The sequence below is a fragment of the Leucoraja erinacea genome, chromosome 13, assembly GCF_028641065.1.
Source record: "Leucoraja erinacea ecotype New England chromosome 13, Leri_hhj_1, whole genome shotgun sequence".
NCBI classification, from domain to species: domain Eukaryota; kingdom Metazoa; phylum Chordata; class Chondrichthyes; order Rajiformes; family Rajidae; genus Leucoraja; species Leucoraja erinaceus.
Window position 1 is genome coordinate 36,882,766 of NC_073389.1, and position 22,314 is coordinate 36,905,079.

At 41.9% G+C, this 22,314-nt stretch overlaps 1 protein-coding gene and 1 long non-coding RNA gene across 6 annotated transcripts in view; one reads left to right on the forward strand and one right to left on the reverse strand.

Moving 5' to 3' along the window:
• Window positions 1–22,314, reverse strand: part of LOC129702870 (uncharacterized) — a 51,297-nt gene that overhangs the window by 5,942 nt on the left and 23,041 nt on the right. For all 3 annotated transcript variants that reach the window (XM_055644927.1, XM_055644928.1, XM_055644929.1), the window contains 5 exons: window positions 20,181–20,727; window positions 16,001–16,204; window positions 15,296–15,417; window positions 10,518–10,725; window positions 6,105–6,308 (listed from right to left, as the gene is read on the reverse strand). In XM_055644927.1, coding sequence (XP_055500902.1) covers window positions 6,105–6,308; window positions 10,518–10,725; window positions 15,296–15,417; window positions 16,001–16,204; window positions 20,181–20,727 — 1,285 coding nt within the window. The remainder of the gene's footprint in view (window positions 1–6,104; window positions 6,309–10,517; window positions 10,726–15,295; window positions 15,418–16,000; window positions 16,205–20,180; window positions 20,728–22,314) is intronic.
• Window positions 419–20,457, forward strand: LOC129702873 (uncharacterized). 3 transcript variants are annotated; one of them, XR_008724465.1, is made up of 6 exons: window positions 419–1,978; window positions 2,699–2,911; window positions 8,915–9,078; window positions 14,491–14,602; window positions 14,948–15,027; window positions 20,320–20,457. It is a non-coding gene; the product is annotated as an uncharacterized LOC129702873 (long non-coding RNA). The 3 variants fall into 3 exon arrangements; XR_008724463.1 differs by lacking the exon at window positions 8,915–9,078; XR_008724464.1 differs by lacking the exon at window positions 8,915–9,078 and having other exon boundaries at window positions 419–1,922.

The following is a 22,314-nucleotide window of genomic DNA, read 5'->3' on the forward strand; positions in this document are numbered from 1 at the left end:
TGTTATCAAAAACTTGTTAAGAATTCTTATATCCTAATGGTTACTCAACCAGCTGATGACAATAGTTTGCTGGACACCAAAATTCTCCTGTAGCCCAGTGACATCAGGAAAGGAGCAAATCTTATTTCCACTCATAACTTGAAATCAAAACCTGTGGCAGTGTCCTATTTTAGACAAGATATCAAAGTGGGGACGAATGGAAGATATATGTAATTGATAAGAATTTATTGATAAGAAGCTGCAGTTATGAGGACAGACCAACAGACTTTTCTCTAAAATTAAATTATTAGTAAAGGTAATTTGGAAAAAACAAGTTTTCACAGATCAAAATGTCACTAACTAAATGGCATGAATTCATACGATTCAAACAAAAATAATTGAAACGAGAACCATTGACAGCATATAAAATGCCCTGAGAGAATCAATGCTCCAAATGGATGAATAATGAAAAAAACAAAAAGGCAAGAGGACAAGCCAGCTCTTCCCCTTGCAGGGCACTAGTTGTTGTGGTTAAGGACCCCTTGGAGAGACATTGAAAGAGTGCATTGATTACTCTCAAACTATAAACCAGTTCACGGAGCTTGATGCATATCCAATACCTCGTATGGAAGAGATTATCAATACATTAGCTAAGTATAAGATATTCTCTACTTTTGACCTAAAACGTGCTTACTACCAAATTCCTTTGAAAGAATCAGAAAAGAAATACACTGCGTTTGAAGTAAATGGGGAAATTATACCACCACTGCAGAGTTCATTTTTGGGGTAACTAATGGTGTGGCTGTTTTTCAGAGATGGAAAAACTTGTTGAACAGGAAAACCTTAAAGATACTTTCACTTATCTTGATAATATAACTATTGCAGGAAAAGAGCAAGCTGAACACGATGAAAATGTACAACGGTTTTTAGAAGGTGTACATTCTACAAATCTAACAGTAAATAAGGCTGTCAATAACATCAGTGTCATCAATTAATATTCTTGGTTATATGGTTGGAAATGATATAATTAAGCCTGATCCAGAAAGACTCCGCACACTTCGAGAGATACCTGTTCCAGCTACATTAAACTCTTTCCAAAGGGTTCTTGGTATGTTTGCATATTATGCTGAATGAATACCAAATTTTTCTGACAAAATTCAATCTTTGATTAGAGCAAAATCTTTCCCCCTTGACTCTACAGTAATTGGTGGCTTTACTTCTTTAAAGAAACAGTTAGAATCTGTGACATTACACGCCATCGATGAGGATCTCCCCTTTGTTGTTGAATGCGAATGTTATGCACTCCCTCGGCTGGTGTTAATTATGTACTAACCTGTTTCTCTGATTTCCATTAGTACCTCCTGCTGCCTGGCTGCTCCTGTACCTGATTGGAGGCTCCTGGCCCAAGCTGCATCACGTGAGCCTGATGACGGAGCCTCAGCTTAAAAAGACCATGTGCACTGGCAGTCTCTCTCTCTGTCTCTCTCTTCCCCCTCAGACTGGTGGCAGCAGTCTGGTGTTGGTTTAGTTTGTTTGATTGCATAGTGTTCTTTATGTAACTCTTCATTCTGTATTAACTTATTTTGCTTGGGAAGGATGGGACTGGCATTATTGTTTTCGTGGTTTTGTTTCAGGTTTATTTTCACACTGAGGCAGGTTTAGAGTCTCTGGTCCGACGGCCCATTGAGTGGTCGGCCAGAGCACCCTTTATCTTTTGTTTGCTAGCCCATCCGACCCCTCTTTGTTTGTTTGATCCAGGTTTAGTTCTTTTTGTTAGTGAAAAATAAATAATTTTTCCATTTGAACCTGGTTTTGTATTATGTTATTGGCCTCTGAGGTATTTGATTTTGGCGGCCGTAACAGCGATGCCTCTGATTTAGCAGTATCAGCAACATTAAATCAAGAAGGAAGACCAGTGGCTTTCATGTCTCGTCCTCTCCAAGGTAGTGCATTGCACTACCCACCAGTCGAAAAGGAAGCTACAGCAATTATTGAAGCAGTGAGAACATGAGTCATTTCCTGACCTTTTTACTAATACCAAAAAAAACATGACATTTTTTGTCAGGACAGAATGTTCTCAAGGTCTTACCTGAAACCAATTGTCCACAAGCTTCAGGGCAAATTTTTTTTTAAGTAACATATTTTGGCTCAGCAATTATTTCCAGGATTGTATTTGCAGTATCCGGGCCTTCAAATGCTACCAAATTATTACAGTCCTGCTACTCTCTTTCTATTTAAGGAAAAGATATGTTCTAGTATTCGTTTCCCAGAGTGCTCCATAACCTCATACTAATGTAAATCAAACTACATCATGTGTAGTCTGCTCCCTATTGAAATGTTCAATAAATAGTTTCTATATTGGCAGTTGCTATAGTTACAAAACTATAAATTCTGCTGATAAGCCTTTCCACAAGATTTGAAAAATCCTTATTTATAATAGTATAACTTTCACATAAATGTATCCATTTACATTATCTAACTTGCTGCCAGAAACAGCAGGATGGAGTAACAGTTACGTCACTGTTTAGACAATTAACTACTGGAGCAGACTGTTCTGGAACCTGCCTAATCTTTCTTGCCATTATATGAACGTTTTGCAAGTGGATATCATTCCTTTGACAAGGAAAATTGTGGAGTGTTTTTATAAAGGCAACTTTCAAATATGAATGTCTTATTAATGATAAAGCATATGTGATATCTTCCATCTTTTAATTTCTAGACGTAGACCACGTCTCAGCTTGCTTTTGAACGAGGAATTTGTGACTTCAAGTTCAACAAAAGAGCCCACAATCCAGGTCATCAGTATTGTACTGCCAGAAACTCTGAACTGTGAAACAGATGTTAAACCAAATTCATCTGCTTACCAAAGTTGATGCAAGGTTCCTGTGGCAAAGCAGCTATTGAGAGTGTCCAGGTCAAAAACTATCCTCGAGTGAGTATTGCTAATGCTTATACACCCTACTGCATGTAATGTGGCTGTTGAGCTTCCTATGTATACAAGTGAACTTCACCGGATGGAAAGTATGTTGGCATGTCCCCAGATTGAGAAAGGTATATAGAAACATAGAAAATAGGTGCAGGAGTAGGCCATTCGGCCCTTCGAGCCTGCACCGCCATTCAATATGATCATGGCTGATCATCCAACTCAGTATCCCATCCCTGCCTTCTCTCCATACCCCCTGATCCCTTTAGCCACAAGGGCCACATCTAACTGCCTCTTAAATACAGCCAATGAACTGGCCTCAACTACCTTCTGTGGCAGAGAATTCCACAGATTCATCACTCTCTGTGTAAAAAATGATTTTCTCATCTCGGTCCTAAAAGACTTCCCTCTTATCCTTAAACTGTGACCCTATAGTTCTGGACTTCCCCAACATCGAGAATAATCTTCTAGCCTGTCCAACCCCTTAAGAATTTTGTAAGTTTCTATAAGATCCCCCCTCAATCTTCTAAATTCTAGCGTGTACAAGCCGAGTCTATCCCGTCTTTCTTCATATGAAAGTCCTGCCATCCCAGGAATCAGTCTGGTGAACCTTCTCTGTACTCCCTCCATGGCAATAATGTCTTTCCTCAGATTAAGAGACCAAAACTGTATGCAATACTCCAGGTGTGGTCTCACCAAGACCCCGTACAACTGCAGTAGAACCTCCCTGCTCTTATACTCAAATCCTTTTGCTATGAATGCTAACATACCATTTGCTTTCTTCACTGCCTGCTGCACCTGCATTCCTACTTTCAATGACTGGTGTACCATGACACCCAGGTCTCGTTGCATCTCCCCTTTTCCCAAATCGGCCACCATTCAGATAATAGTCTACTTTCCTGTTTTTGCCACCAAAGTGGATAACCTCACATTTATCCACATTATACTGCATCTGCCATGCCTTTGCCCACCCACCCAACCTATCCAAGTCACCTTGCAGCCTCCTAGCATCCTCCTCACAGCTAACACTGCACCCCAGCTTCGTGTTATCCGCAAACTTGGAGATGTTGCATTCAATTCCCTCATCCAGATCATTAATATATATTGTAAAAGCTGGGGTCCCAGCACTGAGCCTTGCGGTACCCCACTAGTCACTGCCTGCCATTCTGAAAAGGACCCGTTTACTCCTACTCTTTGCTTCCTATCTGCCAGCCAGTTCTCTATCCACATCAATACTGAACCCCCAATACCATGTGCTTTAAGTTTGCATACTAATCTCTTATGTGGGACCTTGTTGGAAAGCCTTCTGAAAGTCCAGATATAACACATCCACTGGTTCTCCCCTATCCACTCTACTAGTTACATCCTCGAAAAATTCTATAAGATTCGTCAGACATGATTTACCTTTCATAAATCCATGCTGACTTTGTCCAATGAATTCACCACTTTCCAAATGTGCTGCTATCCCATCTTTAATAACTGACTCCAGAATTTTCCCCACCACCGATGTTAGACTAACTGGTCTGTAATTCCCCATTTTCTCTCTCCCTCCCTTTTTAAAAAGTGGGGTTACATTAGCTACCCTCCAGTCCTCAGGAACTACTCCAGAATCTAAAGAGTTTTGAAAAATTATCACTAATGCATCCACTATTTCTGCGGCTACTTCCTCAAGTACTCTGGGATGCAACTTATCTGGCCCTGGGGATTTATCGCCCTTTAATCCATTCAATTTACCTAACACCACTTCCCGGCTAATCTGGATTTATGAACTATTATATATGAACTAGTATATGAACTATTCTTTTTATCTATACCAAGTATTAATTGGTAACATTCACTTAACATTTGATTTTTCTCTTTCAAAGCACAAGACAGATTTGGGTGCAAATGTAAAATGCAGATGGGATTGTTATTGATCATACTGTTTTGTGCAAAAGTAGTTTAATTAATTTCATTAGTTTGATCTCTTTAAAAGAAATCTACTTATATTGTTTCTCCTCCTCTGGAAGATATTTACAGAAAAAAATGAGAGAGCTCTTGTTCACTCCAAATGAGAGTGGAAAGAAAATAATCTCATAAAGCATCTTAGTGTAACAACACAAGTAGAGAAGCGTGGTAAAGAATGCATTAGCTTGCTTTCAATCGGTCAGGAATCAAAGAGTCATGTTGCAGCTTCATAAAGCTTTCATTAGGTCATATTTGAGTGTATTTCTCGTTGCCCCATTGCAGGAAAGATGTGGAGGCTTTGGAGAGAGTGCAGAAGATGTTTACCAGTATTATGCATGAATTATAAAGTATTAGCTTTAAGGAGCTGTTGGAAAAGGAATTATTTTCTCTAGAGCGCTAGAGGCTGAGGGGTGACTTGATAGAAGTGTACAAAATTATGAGAGGCAGAGATCGGTTAGAAAGTCAGAAGATTGGTTCATGCTAGAATGCACTGACAGGGGTGGTAGTGGAAGCTGAAACAATAGTGAAATCTAACAAGGTGTTTTGCCAAGCACATAAATACATATACATGGAATGGAGGGATATTGAATCACAATTAGGCAGAGGAGACTAGTTTAACACCATGTTCAGTACAACAACATGGGTCGAAGGGTCTGTTTCTGTGCTGTACTGTTCTGTGTTCTACGTTTATCTTCCTGGCTCATCCAAATCTTCCAATTAGTTATAAACTGGCAACAAATAAAATTGTCTTGACATTTGGAAAATGGATACAAATGAAAAATAGAATGCAAAGGAAAAATGTTTCCACAATCTATGTGATTCAAGTGCTCATCTAGATACTTCTTAAATGCTATCGGTGACCTGCTTCAACCACTCTCTGTGTAAAGAAGGTCCCCATCTGATCTCCTTTAAATCTCTTACAAATAAACATTAATATATGTGCTCTAGTTTTCCAGGGGGAAACTTTCCTGCAGCCTATCCTATCTATACTGCTCATAGGTTTATATACTACAATCATGTCTCCTTCAGTGAAAATAGACCTAACCTAGACTAGCCTTAGCAAATGGCAGAAAACCATTAAGCAACTGCAACACCCATTGATGGGACAAGCAATGGAAAAAAAAGCCTTAAATGGAAAGGAACTCCAAATATTTTGAATTTCATAATATTTTGTATTTGATACAGACATGTCAGTAACTAAGCACAATCAATACTGCCATAGAAAATTTAAATCATATTGATTAACTATAAATACCTCGAATAGCACCGATTTTGTTGCTGTCTAAAGGAGTAATGCCCCAATCTAAATTTCCATATACATTGCTTCTGACCAGCACATCCTCAGGAAACAGATGTCGAACTAGATATCGGGCTGCCAGCTCGGGTCTTATTCTTTGCTTTGCAACGTATATCGTAGAGTATGGGACTTGGACTTGTCGAGCTGGATTTCCAAGGGTTTCTAGTGAGGAAAAATGGTTAAAGTTACTGTTAAAAAAATCGCCCACACAATATACTTACCTATATTGATCACACAAAGTATAATGTCTAATACAGCCACTTTAAATTTCTTAACAGCTCGTTTGTAAATTGAATGCATCTTGTTAAAGCACAAGGAATAAATTAGTTCAACGTTATTTATTTGTTCTTAATGATTAGAAATTGGTCAAGGAGAATGTTAGTATTTTTCAACTTTCTGATGAGCAGCGAATGGGTTGGCTATTTGGAGAGATGAAAATAGAAGATGAAAATGCTGTTTATTTATATTTCAAGGGCTCAACCGCAGTACACAAATTTTGAAGGGCATTTTTTGGGATGTTGGAATCACAGGCAAGGCCTGCATTTACTGTCCACCCTTTTGGAAGTGTTGGTGGTGACCGCTGCTGCAGTTCTTCCAATGAAAATATTGTCGGGTTGGTAGTTTTAGGGATTAGACCCTACGATGATAAAGAAACACAGATACATTTTCTAATCAGGATGGTGTGCAATTTGGAGGGGAACCCCAATGGATAGTACACCATTGCCCTTGTCTCTCCTGATAGTTGAGATTATGGATTCAGGAGGAGCTGAAGTGAGCAAGCACAACATGTTTTATTCCATTGTACGGTATAAATCTTCACAGTCATCCAGAGTTGAAGATGCTCCCATTACAGTTCTCTGGTTCTAAGGTGTATGATCAATTTTATGCAGAATCTGCCACATGTGAGACATATAGAGCTTGACATGCCAGGTAGATGGATTGCTTGGAATCTTGCATGCACGCTCTAATTACCCATGACTTTCTAAGTCTCACACTGTATCGAGCCTTTCCAGATGTTTCGTTGACAATCTTGTTGAGTGGTCTTGGACCAGGGATTACCCTGGGTCAATATGTTACATGTTTTTTTTTGAATTTTTCGGAAATCATTGAAGTAATTCTCTGCCCTTTTGGAAATCTCTTGCTGTGATGGGGCTGAATATAAAGGAGGAGATGTTGTTAGATGTTATGGGACGCATTAGGGTTGATAAATCCGCAGACTCAGATATATCCCAGATTGAAATGTGACCAAGAAAGGAGATAGCTGGGGCCTTGATGGAGATAATTTTTTTTTAAATTATTGGCTACAGGTGAGGTGCCAGGAGCCTGTAAGATAACTAATTTAAGAAGGGCAGGAGGGATAAGCCAGCAACTTCAGTGTGGGTAGACACAAATTGTTGCAGCATCTCTGGAGAGGAATGGGTGACGTTTTGGGTTGAGACCCTTCTTCAGACTGATATCAGGGCAGTGGGTGGGACAGAGATAGAATATAGTTGGAGACAGTAAGAATGGTGGGAGAACTGGGAAGGGGGAGGGGATGGAGAGAGAGGCAAAGCAAGGGCTATTTGAAGTTAGAGAAGTCAATGGGGTGTAAGCTACCCAAGCAAAACATGAGGTGCTGTTCCTCCAATTTGCACTGGCCTCACTCTGACAATGGAGGAGGTCCAGGACAAAAAGATCAGATTGGGAATGGGGGGGGTTGTGCTGAGCAATCAGGAGATCAGGTAGGTTAAGGCTGACTGAGTGGAGGTGTTCAGCGAAACGATTGCCAAGCCTGCGCTTGGTCTTGCCGATATACAGGAGTTGACACCTGAACTTCAGTGTGGTCTGCTTTACATGTGTGATAGGGAGATTATTGGAGAAAATGTTAAGGAATATGATATCTGTACATTTGGAAAGGCATGGGCTGATCAGAGATAATCAATGTGGCCTTGTGCAGGGAAAATTCTGTCCTTGTTAATTTGATTACGTTTTTTTGAAGAGATAACTCACTAGAACGATGTAGATAGGCTGGTGGACATCAGCCTATTTAGTAAGGCATTTGACGTTCCTGGATGGCATGATGGTCCAGCAGGTTAAATCACATGGGATCCAAGTTGAGCTGGCAAATTGGACCCAAAATTGGCTTGGTGTTAGAAGGCAGAGGATAATCGTGGAAATATGCTTTTCTGAATGGAAGTCCATGACCTGTGGCTTACCTCATGGATCGGTGGCAGGACCCTTGTTGTTTGTGATGTACATTAATGACTTGGGTACGAATGTATGAGAAATGATTGATAAAATTTAAGATGACACAAATGATCAGAGAGATCAGATAGAAAATCAGATGGTGTGTTGACGGAATTTATTCCTGAAAAGCGTGAGATGAAGAATTTTGGGAAATCAAATGGGGACACGGCGTGCACAGTAAATTGAATGGCGCTAAGCAATGCGATGGACAGAGGAATCTTAGGGTTCAAGTCTAAAGTTTCCCAAAAGTGGCAAAAACAAGGAGAAAGGGAGAATGCTTTCCTTTATAAATAATCAGTGCATGTCTATATCTATAAAAGTCTCATCTTGTATGTATGTGTGTGCGTGTATGTGTCTTTTGACCTTCGGCAAAACGCCACGGGCTAGCGCATACATTTTCACGGATTATTAATCACATTAACCCCCTCGGCAAAATAAACTGCTTCACTGCACATTTCATGCTATATTTCACAAGTTACAGCATTTTTAAAATAGTCAAAACCAAGTTTTCAAACGGCAAACCTCCTTCAACCCGCTTTCAGTGACATCACAAAGGCAGCCACCAAGGGGAAGTGAGCGGCCACCAGCTTCCAGTGACGTCAGGGGGAACGCTGCATTTAAATGAACGTTCCGCTTTTTCTGACCTGGGATTCTATCAGTGACACATCGAGACCGTGGCGGTGAAGGAGACATCTAGACCGCAACGGTGAGGCCTCGCGACGATGGGCGAGGGTAGTTGCCACATCTACACTCCCTCTCTCGCCACCTCCCCCTCTACCCTCCCTCCCCCTCTCTACCCCTCTCTATCTACCCTCACTCGCACCCGCACCCCACTCTACCCCCTCCCTCCCCCACTCTACCCCTTCTCTACCCCTACTTCTCTCTCCTTCTACCCCCCCCCTCCCTCTCTACATCCCTCCCCTCTCTATCCCCCCCTCCCTCCCCCTCTCTACCCCCCCTCCCTCCCTCTCTAGCCCCCTCTCCCTCTCTAGGGATTGAAGAGGGTGGCCTCGCCCTCTCTACCCCCCCCCCCCCAACTCTACCCATTCCCTCTCTCTCTCTCTCTACACCCTCCCTCTCTGCCCCTCGCCCTCTCTACCCCCCCCTCCCCTCCCCCCCCCTCCCTCTACTCCCCCTTCCTCTCCCTCTCTACCCCAACCCCAACCCTTTCTACCCTCTTCCCCTCCCTCCCTCTCTACTCCTCCTCTCTACCCCCCTCCCTCTCTGCCCCCCTCCCTCCCTCTCTCTAGGGATTGAAGAGGGAAGGTGAAGAGGAGGAGGAGGGAATGCTGGGGGATGAGGAGAAATGAGCTGCGCCTGCCTGCGCAGTTGGGGGCTATGCGTGAGTGGTGGAATTATGCGTTGGGGGAACGGGTGAGTGGTGGAATATTACATTGGTGGTGCAGATCCAACGGGTCTGCACTTGGTCTAGTAGAATATTAAAATTGGGATGTTATAGTTTAACTTTACAAAATACTGGCTAGACCTCACTTACAGTATTGTGTGCAGTTCTGGTCGCCACACTGTAGGAAGGATGTGGTTGCATTGGAGAGTGGGCAGAGAGGATTCATCAGGATGTTGCCTGGATTGTAGGGCTTTAATTACAGGGAGAGATTGTATAAGGTGGGTTTGTTTTCTAAAACAATGCTTTGCTTAACGCCTCATGCTAATGGTGCAGCAATCTTTTTGAACTCTTCCCTCACAGCAACCAACATCAGAAACAGGAAGTTCTTGCACACAAATTGTTGGATTCATGGAAAGACGTTTCATTCTCAACAAAGCGGCGTTACTTCAACACGAATCACAAATTCAGGCTGAGAAATTTAACTGCTGTTGTTAAATTCTGTTCTGTTCTATGATAATATCTTTTCTGAATCAGTATCCTGACACTAGATCCATATTCAAAGGAGGGGCATATTTTAAAACATAGAAACATAGGTTATGTTAATGCAAAAATGATAATTAGTCATAATATCTTAGATTCGTTTTTAGAGATCCCCTTTTAAGTAAAATACCTGCAGACGTCAAGCACGTTAATAGTAATAATTTTGAACAATTAACCTAATGAACAATTTGTGAAATGCAGAAATTTCAATAGTTCATGAAACTACTGGTTAAAATAATAAAGTAAGTAATTCTCCACACCTTTTGGTTCAAAAGCTTTCTGCTTATCATCCTTCGGTACAGGCGTGACGTCTTGCTGCTGCAATGCCTGTTGCTGTGGTTCTGAAGTAATTTTGGTTTCTTCAGGTTTTTCTGGACGGACCTGCTCATCTTCTCCATCGGAATCCAGATTTACATACACTTGTGCTTCTTCATGTCCCAAAGTTTTATCGTTATCATCTGTGATATCCTAATGACCAGAAGCAGTGGGGAGCAAAACAAACACCTGCTCAAATTGCATTTATTCTCACATGACCTGTATTTTAAAAACAGATTTGTGCTCAACTAATGAAGCACTCAAAACCAAATACATCGCTACATAAACAAACACAATAAACAATTCTACATGGAGAAGTTCCATTATGTTGATGTACACAAGTTCATAAGTAGCAGGAGCAGAATTAGGCTACTCTGCCATTCAATCATTACTGATCTATCTTTCCCTCTCACCCCCATTCTCCTGCCTTCTCTCCATAACCTCTGACACCAGTACTAATCAAGAATCTATCAATCACCACATTAAAATTATCCATTGACTTTGCCTCTACAGCCTTCTGTGGCAATGAATTCCAGATTCATCACTCTCTGACTCAAGGAATATTAAGATGACTGACTAGGAGTCATTACGCTGCTGGTCAATAATAAATTTAATTAATCAGTTATGTACAAATTTGTACAATGAGGTACCCCCTCATCCTTCTAATAGTCTACTGTCCTCCAAATATTGTTTCTTACAGTACGTAAATGAATCCCCAATGAATGCCATGATCAACTAGGCTTCCACACCATATCCAAATCATATCTATTCTAAGCAGTGGCTGATGGGATGGGCATTTTGTGAAGTGGATTACTTCTTCCAACACTTATGCTGCGCTTTTGTGTGGACTCAACATATGTTCTCAATACCATCCTAAATGCTCCTCTTCCATTTTGATCAGTCATTAACCGGAGGCTCCCATGAGTCATTGGGGAAGTTGCATTTCAAGGAAGCTTTGATAATATTCTGGAATTTAGTTTTCTATCTGCCTGGAAGTCTCAGATCAGAATGAACGAATGTTTCAGGATCCAGGTGTCAGGCATGCCAACAACCTGCCAATGTAGCTTACTAAATGTAATCCATGCTGGGGGTGTTGAATTGGGGAAGGCGCTAATCTTGGTTCTCCAATGAACGCAGTGAATTTGGAGCATTTTACAGAGACAATGTTGGTGGTACTTTTTCCTGTGTCCGATGATGTCTGCTGTAGATAATAATAATAATAATAATAATAATAATAATAATAATCTATATATTACTAAAACTCTATTCTTGACCGGTTTTGGCGATCTGTGCTGCGATTTCCGAGAGAACGCCGCCACCTACGGCCGTCATTTTTGGCCACCTAGTTCAGAGCCCTCTTCCGCCGCATGTGTGCTGAGGATTTTTCCCGTCGATGAAATATGACAGAGATATTAATGATTTTACAAAATTCTCCATTCTCTCTGCTGCCCCCGCTGGCAGCAGGGGGGAGGGACTGTAAAATTAGGAAGTGGTGTGCCTCAATCAGAGCTCTGAATGACTCTGACAAATGTCTACAGCACTGCGAGTACCCTTAATTTGGTTTGAAAATGAAAATATGGGTAGAGGTAAAAAAGCACTGCCTGCAAATGGTTGTTTGGGTTTGGGTTGAAGTAAAAAGGCACTCCCCCTCTCCCCCCCCCCCCCCCCCCTCCCCCTCCCCCCCCCTCCCTCCCCCCCCCCCTCCCTCTCCCCCCTCTCCCCTCCCTCCCCCTCCTCCCCCCCTCTCCCCCCCTCCCCCCCTCCTCCCCCCTCCCTCCCCCCCTCTCCCTCCCCCCCCCCTTTCCCCTCCCCCCACCCCCCCCCCTCCCCCCCCTCTCCTCCCCCCCCCCCCCCTCCCTCCCCCCCCCCCCCCCCCCTCCCCCCCCCTCCCCCCTCCCTCCCCCCCCCTCCCCTCCTCTCCCCCCCCCCCCTCCTCCCCCTGCCCCCCTCCCCTCTCCCCCCCCTCCCTCTCTCCCCTCTCCCCCCCCTCTCTCCCCCCCTCCCCTCCTCTTCCCCCCCCCCTCCTCTCTTCTCCCCCTCTCTTTCTCCCCCCCCTCCCTCCCATCCATCCCCTAAACCCCCCCCTCCCCTCCACACACCCCTACCCCTTCCCTCCACCCTCCCCCCCCCCCCCCCCCCCTCTCTCCCCCCCCTCCTTTCCCTTCCCTCTCCTCTCTCTCTCTCTCTCTCTCTCTCTCTCTCTATCTCCCCTCCTCCCCTCCATTAGCGTGAGTGTGGGAGGGGGTTAGTTTGTGTGTGACGCTGCATGCCGCCTCCGCCACCCCCCCCCACAACCGCACGTTGGGGGACAGACCCAACGGGTCTGCACTTGGTCTAGTACATTTTATTTGTATAGCGCTTTTCAAGGACTCAAAGTCGCTTTACATGGTGAGTCAAGATAGTCAAGGTATCGGAAGCATTTTTGAGGGTAAGGATTTTTTTAACATTTTTTTTCTCTCACTCATCGCAGCTGTAAAGAGAGCAACTAGAGCTTCTAAGGTCTACCGATACAATTTTAGTCCATCATTCAGAAACCAATTCACGTAAACCTATAACTTCCCTTAGGCTTTCAAAGTCCATCCTGAATTGCCAAATAAACATCTTTGGACATTGATATCTGTAGCCATGTTCAATTGGTTTTTGACAGAAATTGACTTTGCTAAGAACCTCTTATGATGGGCTCCACTGGTAATAAAATCAAATACTTTACGGATAATCGGTGATGAATATCATGTCAGGGACATTTGGTGGTGATTATTCCCATCCCCCTCCCCTTGGCAAATAAATAAAACAATATATTTCAGGGCAAAGTCAGTAAAGCACTTGGGATAAATGGTCTATACTCTTCATGAAGTATTAAAAACTCGACTGAGACAATTTAGTTGCTAATGCCAAAAGGCTTGTTATGTGCCCAGTATATACTCCTCCCAGTCATTACTTCTGAGATCAAAGGAAACGTATGGTAGGTAAGAATTCATAATAATTTAATTCTAGCAATCAGAGGTGGTGTTATACACTTTAAGCAGAGTTTACTACTTGAAAAAAAATAAAAAATTTAGAGTTTCAATTGTTTTCTGTCTGTGCAAGGGAGCCCGAGTTGTGCTGCAGAACCAAACACATTCCTTTTAATGCTAAATCCTTCCCAAACTTTCTGTACATGACAGAATTGTGTAAAACACATAAATATTTTAAAATTCATGAGAAGGATGCAGTGAGCTCAGAAGAATAACAGCTGGTTGATGAAAATTATCCAATAACTTTGACATTACAGCTAATGGGCATCTCCTACTGTCACAAATTGCCGGATTAATTACACATTAACGATTGTGCTCACTATTATTTTCCCAGATAATTCTTGGTCACTGAGCGTTTGAATACCAATATTTTATTATAAGGCACCTTGTCTGCTGCAATTTAATTATTTTGATAATTTGACACGTTATAATTTAGATTCTAGAAATTGGCATATCCCTGCCAGTAGTTTAAATCCTGGACCATGCTAACATATATGCTTAACCATGCACACTACAGATTGATGCAAGCATGTTTTCTGTGAAGCACCGAAAATTATCATGACATGGTTGTTATTGCTATTGGTACAGAAACACTCTCGCTTCCCACATAATTTATCCTCAATACAGGTTGCAAGAAAATTTCAAAAGGCATTTTATGATAATAGCTGTTAAAACTGGCTATACCCATCTGACAGGTTAAACATTACACTAACTGACAAGAGGTGGCTAAAGCACATAAGTGCAGCAAATGTTCTTTTGGCAATATGTTTAAAGGTGTCAAAATGCCACATTACCAGACATTCAGATTAGACGTATGTGTTGTGAACAGCAATGAAGATACCCAGTTTGTACTCACTAGATTTTTAATTATTAATAAACGCTGTTTCCATCATTCTCACTTCAGAATTAACATTAAAATTTCAACTGAAATATCTCCTGACCAAATTTGTGATGTATATGACTGACTGTGGAAGTAAAACCTGGATAAATCCAACGTATATTTCCAGCACAATAGGGTGTGTGTGTGTGTGTGTGTGTGTGGGTGTGTGTGTGTGTGTGTGTGTGTGTGTGTGTGTGTGTGTGTGTGTGTGTGTGTGTGTGTGTGTGTGTGTGTGTGTGTGTGTGTGTAAATCAGTGCGGGATGGGTAGATGGGGGGGTTGAGAAGGCAATCGGTGCGGATGGATGGATTGAGGCAGGGGAATTAGTGCGTGTTGTTTGGAGTAGGTAAAATTGTGAGGGGGTGCGCGGGGGGGTGTCAGTGAGGTTGGCACCCGGGCAACCGCTAATTTCGAGCCCTGCATTCCATTTACAAGGGTTTAAAAAAAAAAATATGGTTGTTTTTCTTTGACCTCTTGTACAGAAATGTTCAGCAGATTGGTACCCCCCTGGCTGCTGCAGTTTCCTTCTACGTCCCTACGTCCCGTTCTACAACAGGCAAAGGTTGGTATGTTAATTGGCTGCACCGGCTGAGAGATTTTTAAAATTACATTGCAATATCTTGACCTGAATTGGTGTTTAACATCAGATATAAATTGCATTTTTATCTACTGTCCCAATTAAGGAATTATTTCAGCTGTTCAAAAACTTCTCTGTTCCCCCATTTTTTGGTGCACTTGTTTTCAATCATTTTGTCCACATAGATTCACTTTACACTCAAGCTGATGTGCACTTCCCCACAATGTCTCTATTCTCTATTAACACTACTTACTGCTCCTCTTTGGATTTCACAACGCAGGCTGCATATCATGGAATCCACACTGATGATGCAAGTCTTCCAGTCTTTGCCATCCTCATTCATATCGAATTTGGGGAAATATGTACAAAGGAATTCTAGGCAAAAATAAATAAAGATTCAATTTTAAAAGAGAAAATTATAATTTGTTGTAAACTTGTACCCCTTACATCAAAAGCATGTAATATTTCTCTTTGTTTCAAATCCAACGTTATAATAGAATTTGTTTATTAAGTTTGTTTAAAAATGGCTTACAATGAATCCAGACCATTCAACTTATCCGTATACATATACATGACCTGGCATTAGCACATAATTTATCATTGAAAATGGTGATGAAGTCATGAGGAAATGGGTCAATTACTTTTTCCAGAGATTAAAATGCTCTAGTTTATTAAATGAATCTCTTGGGAAGCCAGGAAGAAAAGAGCATTAAAAGGTTATGCACTAAAACCTTGCTGTTCAAAGCCATGAGCAAACAGGTCAATTTATCAAAACTCAAACTTTGTAATTGGATTCTGACTACCAATTCAGTCCTAAAACAGGCAAACAAACTACATGCTGCACCTCATATGCAATGGCCTATTATAATTAACGACCTATTATAATTAATACCATAAGATACAAACTTAAGTATCTCAAGAAGCTGATTAACCGTCTGTCACTCAAAGGGACACTTACCTCGTAAACCAGTGACCCAATTGGGGTCTAGGGGTTTGATTCCTCGAGCTTTGTCACCTTCCATACTACTACACATCAGCACATCTCTAGGGAACAGCATTCGAACGAGGTAGCGTGCTGCATACTTGGGCTTGTTTTTTTCGCGTGCCTTGATCAAAAAGGCTGCAGGCACCTTTATATTCCGTCCTGGGTCACCTAGATAGTCTGCAATTTCAATAGTTGTAGGTGGGTTAAACATGTAACAAAAGTCTTTATAAAACATCTTCACTTAATCAAGCCATGATAGACAGGCCAGGAGAAAGGAACTTATCTATTCTCACTTAACCATTAAAACCCACACACATTTAGCATTCCTTTATAAATGTTATAACTATTTTATTCTTTGCCAGTGGAGACTGATCAGTTTAATTGCATATGCAGCAGGTCTGGAACAATGAAATTCTGACCTGGTGCAGCTCTCCAGGCACGTTATCGTAACAACACACAAATAAATGTGTGTTAAGCAATAAATTATCGGTAATACTAGGTAACCAGACCATAACAGAGCAACCCAAAGTACATTGTGCAACCAAAACAAAGTGCTGACATAGGGATGTGCAGGTGGTTCAAGAACCTAATGGTTGATGGGAAGAAGATAAAATGAAGAAAATGTAATATCTGCTGCGAGTTTATCTATCCGTAATATATTTTTGCTTTTTCTTCCCTTCTGATGTGCTGGATATTTCCAGCATACATCCGATTTCTGATTTAGCAACAGCACTGAAGAGCAGTACACAGCTTTAACATGGCCCTTTATTTGTTTCCTTCCTCTCTGTAAAACAGTCTTCATTAACCAGATGGAACCATACACTGAAATCATCAGGGCAAACTGGCCTCATCCCATCATAGATATTTCCTTTGTCCTAACCATCCTCTAACTTTAAAAAAATATACGTCTCTCTTTCTTACTGGAAGGTTCTTCCACCTAATACTTTAATTATATTTCTCTTTCCACAGATACTGTCTGACTGGTTGAATGTTTCATAAATTATAAGATTTTATTACCAATTCCTAGCACCTACAGTTTTATCTAGATTTTTGATTACAAGGATAAATAATTCTCACTGCAACTGTAACAGGGCTTTTGAGTCCAAACGTGGCATAGTGTGTAAACATTCAAAGACCTTATTTAAGGGGTGGTTTTCTCCCCTTCAGACAATGAAGTGAAGTTGGGTTGGGGGAATAAAAATATGAAGAATGAGAAGAATTTAAAGGGACATGCGAGAATAGATATCAAGAAAATTTCCCCTGGTGTGGGGAGTTCAGAATTAGTTACTGTAGTATCAGAGTAAGGAGATTGATCAGGAGATTAAAACTGGGAAGAGGATTTTTTCTCCTCACACGCTTCTCATATCAGAGAACAGTGAGTCATTAAGCTTACTCAAGGCAGGGATATTTTTGCATACATGGGAATCATGGTTAAGAGATGTGAAGATATGGCTAGAAAATAGATCAGATACTCAGGCCCAATGGATCTTCAATTGGTAGGATAATATTATATTTAAAAAGGTGATTTCACCAACTGTGCCAAAAAACTGGATTGTATTTTCCTCAGAAGATGCTATTAACCTGTTGTATTAGGACTATTGCGCTCTTGCAATTTGGTGCTTATAGCAAATGTATACAGTGCCCTCCATAATGTTTGGGACAAAGACCCATCATTTGCTTTATTGGCTTCTGTACTCCACAATTTGAGATTTGTAATAGAAAAAAAAATCACATGTGGTTAAAGTGCACATGGTCAGATTTTAATAAAGGCCATTTTTATACATTTTTGTTTCACCATGTAGAAATTATAGCAGTGGTTATACAGTCCCACCATTTCAGGGCGCCATAATGTTTGGGACACAGCAATATCATGTAAATGAAAGTCACCATGTTTAGTATTTTGTTGCATATCCTTTGCATGCAATGATTGCTTGAAGATTGCGATTCATGGACATCACCAGTTGCTGGGTGCCTTCTCTGGTGATGCTCTGCCAGGCCTGTATTGCAGCCATCTTTAGCTTATGCTTGTTTTGGGGGCTAGTTCTCCTCAGTTTTTTCTTCAGCATATAAAAGGCATGCTCAATTGCGTTCAGATCGGGTGAGTGACTTGGCCACTCAAGAATTGACCATTTTTTAGCTTTGAAAAACTCCTTTATTGCTTTAGCAGTATGTTTGGGATCATTGGCTTGCTGTAGAATGAACTGTTGGCCAATGAGTTTTGAGACATTTGTTTGAACCTGAGCAGATAGGATGTGTCTATACACTTCTGAATTAATTATGCTACAGGTGCACAACCTTTTATCCGGAGTTCCGGAAACCGAAAAACTCCGAAAACCGGCCATTTTTTCCAGGATGTCGTCTGCACAACAAAGCTCGCGTTTGGCGCCAAACTTGACCCGAAACGACCCACGGTCAACCCAGGTCTGTACTACTGTAGCGGCTGCCTCCTCCCCGGAGACCGGGAAGACACTTAAACATCTGTAAATCATTGCTTAAATGTTAGTCAGTTAGTTTGGAGGGCTTTTATGTGAAGGGGGGGTGAAGGGGTAAACTTTAATTCTTAGTCCCCTACCTGGTCGGAGAGGCGGGGAGCGGTCAATGTCTTACCAGGTCGCCGTGCAGTAAGCTCCGCACCGCTGGGGCTGCGGGCGTCCGGCCGCGGGCGGCGCCGGTTGTAGCTCCGACCCCGGAAACTCTACCCCTGGCTGCGAGGCGCTCCAAATCCACCGCCGCCCGCGGCCGGACGCCCGCAGCCCCAGCTCCGCGAATGTTGGGAGTCGGCGGCGTCGCAGCGCTGGGATACCAGCGGGGAGCGGGCAATGCCTTACCGGGTCGCCGTGCGGTAAGCTCCGGAGCGCTGTGGCTGCCGACTCCCAACATTCGCGGAGCTGGGGCTGCGGGCGTCCAGCCGCGGGCGGCGCTGGATTTGGAGCTCCTCGCGGCCGGACGGAGCCCCCAGCTCCGCGATGTTGGGAGTCGCTGACCAGGTAGGGGACTAAGAATCAAAGTTTCCCCCTTTACCCCCACCCCCACCACCACATAAAATCCCTCCAAACTAACTGACTAACATTTATGCAATGATTTACAATGATTCCCCGGTCTCCGGGGAGGAGGCAGCCGCTCCAGACTTTTCAAGCCGCCCGCGCTACCTTCCTAATCTACGCTAAAAATCTTCCATTCAGAAATCCGAAAATGTCCGAAATCCGACAAGTGTCTGGTCCCAAGGCTTTCGGATAAAAGGTTGTGCACCTGTACTACCATCAGCAGTTGTAAATTACAAATATTACAAATAATTAAATATTACATTATTACAACTCTCAAATCATGTAGAGGCAAATAAATAAATGATGGGTCTTTGTCCCCAACATTATCGAAGGCACTGTAATTGGTTCATTATCTTTTTCAGTGTGCGTGTACAAAATTTAAAAAAGGTGTAAATGATGGAGATTTGCTCTGCACACTCTATTACCTAGTAGCTGCCAAACAAAAAAAAGTTCCACCTCTCAGCTGTCAATCTGCAGTCAAAGGTTCCTTCTGGTAGATTTAATGCAATGTGAATTTCTTTCTGCATCACCATTTTAAACTCCAAGTAAAAGATTTAAATTTATGTTACCTGCTCATTGATGTCTTATGACAAGCAAAATAAGTCCTTCCTGACCAAGCTTTTCATATATATTTTTACATACTTCCATTAAATGTTCCAAAGATAACCACTTCAGTTGAGACGTTCCCTTCTCAAAAGAATAACTTTCCCAGCCACAAAAACATTCACAGCCGAGGGTCGCCTCCCGGCAGGCCACAGCGGCGCGAACAAGCCCGGAGAGTTTGCCACCAATCCCAGCCTCTGCTCACCCAGTGCACCAGAGAGGAGGAAGAATGACTTGATTGATTAGTACGCAAAAAAGGTTTTTCACTGTATCTCAGCAGACGTGACAATAATTAATTATAAACCAATAACTATAAACAAGGTTTTATATACAATCTGATAAAGAAAACAAATGTGATATTTTAAAATCAAACGTACATATGTGGTTTCAGTACGGTGTTTGAGGTTAAATATTCATGCAATTAGCCTCGACTATAACATATCTATGTCCAAACATTTAAGTGCGTGTTCAAATAAAAACATATTTAGTAAATGACAATTACTCACCGGAATTGACATTAGTTGCACTTGATGAAGGAACAGAGGACAAATGTTCAGAAAAGTTGTTTTGCTGCTTAGTTCCATTTGTGATATTTGTATTAACAAATGTTTCTCTATCTCTGGAACTGCATCCATCTTGATACAGCCCACTTGTGGGTATCACTGCGTCAATGTTGTCTAACGACTTTGGCACCCTTGTGTCTTGCTCAACAATCGCTTTCCCGGGGACAAAGTCAGAAATCTCGATAGCCGTGCCTGAATCCTGCATTGCTGGATCTTGTAAAGATTGGACAGATTGAATAGTTGGCAGAGGTGGGCTTGTTCCTCGTGTGCAGCTGAACATGGTCTGCGGATTGGTCAACGATCGGACAGCTTGGCTTGGAACTGAAACATTCAATGGTTCTTTCTCTACTCGTATCCTGAATGGGGAAGAACAAAGCCCTCGATCAGGTGGAGGCACCCGGATCCTCATTTCTCTTTCCACTGGTTTGTGTATTTGCATTTTGGTAAGGGGCATCTGATGTGTTTTTCCATATGGCATTGCCATAAGTTTCTGCAAATTGCAATTAGAATTGAAGAGATTGAAAATAAAAAGATAAGTAAAACTCAGTTAATCCAGCACACTCAGCATTTTGATGTTGGACAAGTAGATTTTCTATTAGACCTCCAACACATAATATTATTTTAAATGTTGCACAGTAGAACAATACCAGGTTCATTGAAAAAGGTACTGTTCAAGGGAGCACAGGAACGGAGGCCCTGGCATGTTAAAAGGAAATATGGGAATCAGCATTCAGTGAGCCCGATACCGAATCTTCATGATTTCCAAAACAGCCAGAAACCAAATTATTACAGTTTTACTGTACTAGCCGTCTATACTGGAGATGGAGATACCCATCCCTCCCATTGGAGGTCAAGTCAATGGATATTTTTAAGGCAAATATGGATAGATTCTTGGTTAGTACAGGTGTCAGAGGTTATGGGGAGAAAGCAGGAGAATGGGGTTAGGAGGGAGAGATAGATCAACCATGATTGAATGACAGAGTATACTTGATGGGCCAAAGGGCATTAAGGGCCTGTCCCATCTGGCGATTTTTTTCAGCGACTGCCGGCGTCATATCAGGGTCGCCAAAAGATTTTGAACATTTCAAAAACCAGCGGCGACAAAAAAAAGTTGCGACACTCGAGGAAACACTGTGCGTCAATACGTCATCACGCCACGTCACCGCCGAGACTTTTTCGGTGAGCTGATACGTCAGTCAATGATGCCGGCAGTCGCCTAAAAAATCGGCAAGTGGGACAGGCCCTTAAGTCATTCCTTATGACCCATTTAATCCTTGCTAAACAGTAATGCTGAAAATGATTTATAATTTTATTATCACAGGTAGGGAATGAACAGGAAGCAGATTATTTAAAACTGATCTGTTTCCATCACCTGTTTGTAGACATTTCTGCCATGCAGTACGTTAGTCATGTAAACGATCCTGGCATCAGGATCTGTGCACTGGCTACTTATTTTATTGAGACCTTGTTTAATGTTGAAAGAATGAAGTTCAAACTTTAGAAGAAAAGAAAAAAAAAAATAACAAGCTGCTCAAAATTTTTGAAAACTTAAAACATTTGAAAGATAATTACTTTTAATCTATGTCAAATTTAAATTCACTCCCTTTGTGGTTCTGACCAGCCAATATTTTTTTGTGGGTCATTTTAATTGTGTGAGAAAGGTCTGTGTTGATTGTTTTCTTGCCATTTGAATCTAATAACCTCAAGGGTGTTGAATGTTGGAAAGGAAGTAGAACCAGTGTTTGATACTTGCATGCCAGGTTAGCATTGCAGTCACTGAAGAATTTCACCAATCTCTACCATCGACACCAACCCAAGGGCTTTCTTATGTCAAGCAAAAAGACTACTCAGGTAGTTGAGCAGCATCTATGGAGGCAAACATGCAAATTCATTGATGGTCTATGAATTGGGTTAGGATTCTGCATGAGGCTTTCTTGTATCGATTTCCTAATTTTTTACAGAAGAACCACAATATCTCAAATTCAGGTCAAGGCTCCATAGATACTGACAAAGCAAACGAGCATCATCAGATTTATGTCACAGCTCTGTCAATGAGGAAGAGCAGAGGATAGCAAAG